General features: G+C 41.8%; 1 protein-coding gene across 6 annotated transcripts in view; it reads left to right on the top strand.

The window, feature by feature from the left end:
* Positions 1-37: 37 nt before the first annotated feature.
* STKLD1 (serine/threonine kinase like domain containing 1) overlaps positions 38-6,702 on the top strand; it is a 30,113-nt gene continuing 23,448 nt past the window's right edge. For 2 of the 6 annotated variants that reach the window (XM_081896806.1, XM_081896801.1), the window contains exons 1-2: positions 2,996-3,087; positions 4,372-4,476. In XM_081896806.1, the coding sequence (XP_081752932.1) occupies positions 3,073-3,087; positions 4,372-4,476 (120 nt within the window). In that variant the 5' untranslated portion in view covers positions 2,996-3,072. The other 4 variants (XM_081896804.1, XM_081896805.1, XM_081896803.1 and 1 more) reach the window with 4 other exon arrangements.

Here is a 6,702-nt window from a genome sequence, read left to right as displayed (position 1 = left end):
TTGCAGCAGCAAATCGGGGTTTCCAGGCAAGAATTCTTTCCCAGCCATACCTGTAGATGCCACTGGGGGCTGAACCTGGGACCTCCTGCATGCAAAGCAGATGCTGTACCACTGAACTACACCCCTTCCTCTAAAGATAAAGTAAGATTCTAGTCCTTACAGTTCTGAATTAAAGGCTGAATTAAATAAGAAGCTGTCGTCTGCTGAGTCTTGTTCAGTATTGTCTACACTGACTAGCAGCAACTTCTTGGGGTTTGGTACAGAGAATCTTTCCCAGACCTATCTGGAGATTCTCAGGATTGAACTGTGGACCTATGATCTACCATTAAGCTATGGCCCTTTCCCAGTACAGTATATAAACATTATACCATTACAAATTCAAATGAAGCATTATCATTTACATTATCATACAATCACAATTCATGGACATATATACACACTATAACAATAACAGGAAGCACTGGCAGAATGCTAACAGCAGAATAAAATCAGTTTGGTCCATCAAAAGCCTGAAGGGAAAGATCAGTCCAGCACCAAAAAAGATGGCAGTGAAGGCAGAAGGTGAACTTCACCTGGGAGAGCAATCCACAGGTGAGAAGTCACCACTGAAAAGGCCATTTCCCTTGTCACCATCTTTTGAGCCTCCCTTGCAGGGAACCTGGAGAAGGGTCAGTCACTCTTAACCTAACATTCTTCACAGGGTTGTGAGGATAAAATGGGAAAAAGCAAAACTGTGTACATCACTTTGAGTTCCTTCGAGGAAATATGGGATATAAATGTAAAACTAAAAGCAACAATGGCAGTATTAACTATGCTGATTGCCGATTTGCCACTGGGCCAAATTCAAAGCACTTATGTAGAGACCCAAATAACTACAAGAGGCACCTCCTGTATCAATTATGCCTAACACTAGATCACTTCCCAACTTTTTTGGCAAAGCTGACCCATGTATTGCCCCAAGGCAGCCTATACACATAGAAATCTTACAGGGAAACCCATAACAGTATATACGTATTTGTATGGTAGCGGTACTGCTATTGCATCCCACCTGAGGTCAGGTGCTGCAGCCAGGTAGTGGGACTCCCAGCCTATCTGTTGAAGTCCAGTGCAGCTCAGAGACTAAAAATCACGAACTCTGGTTTGAATCTCACCTCTCCTGTGATTAACTCACCTGGTGGCATTTAACAAAGCCATTCTTACTTAACCTCCCTGCCTCCCATCTGCAATGTGAGAATGGCAAACAACAGTGTCTACATTACAGGGCTGCTGTAGGGAACATAGTATATGTCAGTCATGCTGGCATCCTCTTGGACTTGATAGTACTTTACCTGGTTACACAAATTCTTCAAAGAGATTTGACTCTCTTATCTTTCAATTCCAATTTCCTTTTTTACCAATACTCTTTTTTTAGTAATTTCCTCTTTTGAAGTGATTGTGCTGTACTTTCCTTCACACCAGTTCCCTTTGCTTACAACACTGAATCTGACAGCAATATGGCACTGCTTCCAAAAGATTCAGCAATGCTTCCATCACATACCAGGTCCTCAGTGTCACTGCTGAATAAGCCACTTTGAGGTCCTGGGAGGGAAAGGTAGGATATTAAATGGAAAAATACATAATAACGTCCCAGGTTTTGCTTCCCATATGGTCAGCATCATAATCAACTGTTCTAGGACACAGTCTTACTATACTATACATTTAAAGCATAATTAAAGCATGACTTCCTCCAAAGGATAATGGGAATTATAGTTTTTTTAAAAGGGTGCTGAGAATTGTAGCTCTGTGAATGAGTAAACTAAACTTCTTATGATTCTTTGGGCAAAGCCATGTACTTTAAATGTATGGTGTGCATGTGATCTTAGTGTATCTAAAAATTTGACCCGGCTTAAGACTTTATTCACATTGGATTTTTAGGATGCTTCATTCAGCTGCTAGGTTTATGTTGCTTTTTAAACATGCTTTTCAGTTATGATCTTAATGAATATGACTAAGGTCCATAACTTTCATTGTATTTACTCTGAGTAAACTTAGTTGAAAAGCACCTTTTTTAAAAGATCTCTGCCTTGACTATTTATCTGTACAGTGGTACCTCGGGTTAAGAACTTAATTCGTTCCGTAGGTCTGTTCTTATCCTGAAACTGTTCTTAACCTGAAGCATCACTTTAGCTAATGGGGCCTCCTGCTGCTGCTGCGTGGTCGCTGCACGATTTCTATTCTTATCCTGAAGCAGTTCTTAACCCGAGGTACTATTTCTGGGTTAGTGGAGTCAGTAACCTGAAGCGTATGTAACCTGAAGCATATGTAACCCGAGGTACCACTGTTTTGCTTTTAAATCTAACTTCATTTGCTGTTTTTGGTATTATTTTAAAATCTGCTTTAGTTCCTTATATGATTGTGAATTGCCTTGAGACTTAAAATCAACAATGATCCATAAATTAATAACAACATCATCATAATTATCGTCGTTGTCATCCAGTTTTCATAACAATGAAATGTGGCCACCTGTCCTTTCCCCTGTAAATAAGGTCATGATAATTGTTTAATAATAGACATTCACTGATTTTCAGTTAGCACAAAAGTGCTACCCAGCAACCTAAACTTAGACCTATGATTAGCAAGTATTTGCTAAAGCCTAAAAGTAACTTTGCAGACTTTTGGTTGTTGGGTTTATTTTTAAAACCAGCTGTATTGGCAAAGGAAAGGCACCCTTCACTGTTCTCAAATCATTTTTACCTTTAAAAAAAAAACACTTTGCACATGCTTTGGAGCCTTTTTCTCTAAAACACATCACGCCCTCTAGAGGAATTGGTGTGTAGCAACCCTAATAAAATATTTGTGTGTGAGAGAAAGACAGTGGGAAGAAGTAGATTCCGTTTTGGGGTAAGGTAATAAGCTAAATTCTAAAAAGTTGGCGGGGGCGGCGGAACTGAAAAGGTAATACAGGTCTGAGGACGAGGCAGACTTTTTTTCCCGCCACAGAACTGGCAGGTGAAGAACGAGTGGGGGGAGGGGAAAGGAGGAGGAAGGCGGGAGCCGTTTGTGTCTGTTGCCCCTCCCACTTCCCCGCCAGCCATGGAGAACTACGAGGTGGGGCGGGGGGGGCAGAGGGTTGGCCTGAGGAGAGGCGGGGGGGGGAACGATTTTAGGCGAGGAGGATTGAAAGCAACGGAAGTTTGACTCCTCCCCTTCCCCACACATGCATTTGAAGTGACGGAGGGGGCAGGATTGGAAAAAAATCTATACTGTATCTCCCCCCAGACTACAATTCCCGTCATTCCCTGAGGGTTTGTCCATTCTGGCTCACGAGGCTGCTGGGAGTTGTGGTTCAACAACATCTGGAGGGTGAAAGGAGCATTTCTGTAGATAGACTCTCCTCATGCTGTTAAGGCTACAATTCTCTTTATCCCCCAATTACTGGACTATGCTGACATCTGGGAGTTGTAGTACAATCACATCTGGAAGACCAAAATGACTGCCCATTCTCTATGTATATTTATTTCTTTGCAGGGGAGTGGTAGGAATTGGGGGTGGGGGGTTAACATATGGGCAATTTGTGTGAGAAGGCATCTCAAACCTAGGGGGGGTGTCTGGGGGCAAGCTAGGTTTTCAAGGAGGGGATGGATGAAACAATGCTGCTATCATCATTGTCATTCGTAGACTTTTTATTTTACTATTCCCACTAGAATGGTTGTAAAGTTGTGGGGGAGTGTTGCCTCCATGTGGGTCTTGAGTCATGGAGGAAAGAGAATCAGCGAGAGATGCAAACAGGGAATGTTTCAACTGTTTTTAATTCTGAATTTTAAATGTTCTCCAAAGGATAATTGGAACTGTAGTTTGTTAAAGGTGCTGGGAATTGTAGTTCTGTGAAGGAGTAAACTGCATATATTTAAAGCACATTTAATGCACATCTGAAGTTCATAACTTCCCCCCAAAGAATCCCAGGAGCTGTTGTTTCCCCCTCATAGAGCTATAAGTTCTTTAACTAAGTTCCCATGTATTTTTTAAAGGAGACTGTCAGCTTTAAATATGTGCTCAATGGGCTCTAGATGTACAGTGTGGATCTGCTTGAAAATTCCTTCTCTTTGTTCCCACTATATTGTGATGGATCAATTTGGAACTCCCTGCCAGTGCCTATTCACATCAGATAGGTACTTTTACTGTCCCCTTTGTGACAACTGCTAAAAACATTTTGTGTGTGCAGTGTGGATCTGATTAAAATACTATTTCTTCACAGTATATTGTGATCTGAATAACAAGCATTCTGTGCATAGCTGAAATGTATCTGGCTTGTCTTGAGGAAGTATAGTGCCTTTAAGGTGGTCCCACTGTCCTTCAACCACTTGCCTTATATACATCTACTATTCCTTACAGATTCTGGATATTCTGCCTCATGGGGCCCTTGGGACAATGCTGATAGTGGAATCAAAAGTGGAGAAAGAAAAAGATGGCGGCAGAAAGAAGTATATTATGAAAAAGGTAAGGGGGGGGGCAAGGGCCTTTATGACAAGATGTTTCTCCAGTGATTTTATTTTATTTTATCGGATTTGATAGATTGCAAGGATGGGGGACACATGGCTTGATAGGAGTACATGTGGATCTGAAGGTCTTAGTTGACCACAAACTCAACGTGAGTCAATTGTGTGACACAGCAGCAAAAATTGCTAATGCAATCCTCGGTTGTATCAACTGAAGTACAGTAGAGAGTCCAGATCAAGGGACATTATAGCATCACTCTATTATGCCTTGGTCAGCCCCCACCTGGAGTACAGTGTCCAGTTCTGGGCAACACAGTTTAAGGAAGATATTGACAACTTGGAAGGTGTGGAGAGAAGGGCCACCAAGATGATTGAGTGTCTGGAAACCAGGCCATGGGAGGAAAAGTGAAGGGAGTCGGGCATGTTTAGCCTGGATAAAAGAAGACTGGAAGTGGGAAGGATAGCCATCATCAAATATCTAAGGGGCTGTCACACAGAGGTTGGACCAAACTTGTTTTCTGCTGCTCTGGAGGATAGAACCCAAATCAGTGTCTTCACAGACAAGAAAGAAGCTCGCAACTAAATCCTAGGAAGAATTTTCTGACAGTAAGAGCTGTTTGACAGTGGAATGGGCTACCTTGGAAGGTGGTGGGCTGTCCTTCATTGGAGGTTTTTAAAGAGATGGTAATCTGTCAGGGATTCTTTAGCTGTGAACCCTACATTGCAGAGAGTTGGACTAGATGAGCCTAGAGGGGTCTCTTCCAACTCTATGATTCTATTACAGTGGTATCTCAGGTTAAGTACTTAATTCGTTCCGGAGGTCCATTCTTAACCTGAATGTTCTTAACCTGAAGCACCACTTTAGCTAATGGGACCTCCTGCTGCCGCCGTGCCACCGGAGCATGATTTCTGTTCTCATCCTGAAGCAAAGTTCTTAACCTGAAGGACTATTTCTGGGTTAGCGGAGTCTGTAACCTGAAGCATATGTAACCTGAAGTGTATGTAACCCAAGGTACCACTGTATTTATATCCCACCTATTTCTCCCAGGACTTCATGGTGGCATATATGGTTCTATCTCCCTCCTTATTTAACACAACAACCCTGTGAGGTAGGTTAGGCTGAGAGGCAGGGCTGGCTCAAAGTCATACCCAGTGAGCTTCATGGTCAAGTAGGAGAACTCTGGTTTCCTAAGTCCGAGTCTGACACTCTAACCGTTACACCATATTGGCTGTATGAAAAATCGCATATTCATCAACAGCCACTTGGCTTCTGTTACAAAATGTATTATTTTATTAACAATCAGAACATTACTAGAATAAAAGGACTTACATATTCTCACCAGCCCATTTTATCTGTTGTGCAATCGCCAGGACATAATACAAACAAGCATTCAGCAGGGTTTAGCCTGGGAACCTGCTTATATGTGGGTGTGTACTGTATAATATTTATTTTTGATATTTATTCAGAAATGTATGACCTGTTTACTTCTCAGTCTATATGGTTTGCAGTAAAAAAAAAAAATACTTCATATAACCACACAGAGAGGTATTTACCACACTCAATAATGTCAAAATGAAATGCCAGGGCTCAATGCTGCTGGGACATGTAAAGAGTCTCTTTTCTTCACTGAATAGCCATAATCAGGGCTGGATTTAGGGGACGTGGGTGGCACTGTGGTCTAAACCACAGAGCCTAGGGCTTGCCGATCAGAAAGTCGGCGATTCCAGCTGTCCTTTGTCAACAACAAATTGTCGCTGATTTTTGTATTGAATATATGCTATATGGTAATTTATGGACCTAATAGGTATCCAAAGCCATTTGCACATAACAAAATATGTATTTTATCAAAGTAATTGATATAGAAATGAGCAAATCAGTGATATTTTAGGCAGCAGGCTAGCAGGCGGGGCACATTACTTACATCATAGGAGCCTATGCAACACAAAACACTGTTGCTGTATGTAGGCTTTATTTATTTTTTTATCTTATATTTTGGAAATGTACATCCAGTTTTTTCCCCTTTAAATTTTGGGGGGGCCCCCAAGAGAGTGGGGCCCTAAGCTATAGCTAGTTTAGCTTATACGTAAATCTGGCACTGACCACAATCATTCTCTAGAGACATTCAGAGTTACAGAGAAGGACTTCTGAGTTGTAATTCCAAAGACAAGGTAAAGGTAAAGGACCCCTGGGCGGTTAAGTCCAGTCAAAGGCGACTATAGGTGCTCA

Source organism: Podarcis melisellensis (genome assembly GCF_964234715.1).
Source record: "Podarcis melisellensis genome assembly, chromosome: Z".
NCBI lineage: Eukaryota > Metazoa > Chordata > Lepidosauria > Squamata > Lacertidae > Podarcis > Podarcis melisellensis.
The sequence above is the reverse complement of the archived record's forward strand: the minus strand, read 5'-3'. Positions and strand labels throughout refer to the sequence as shown.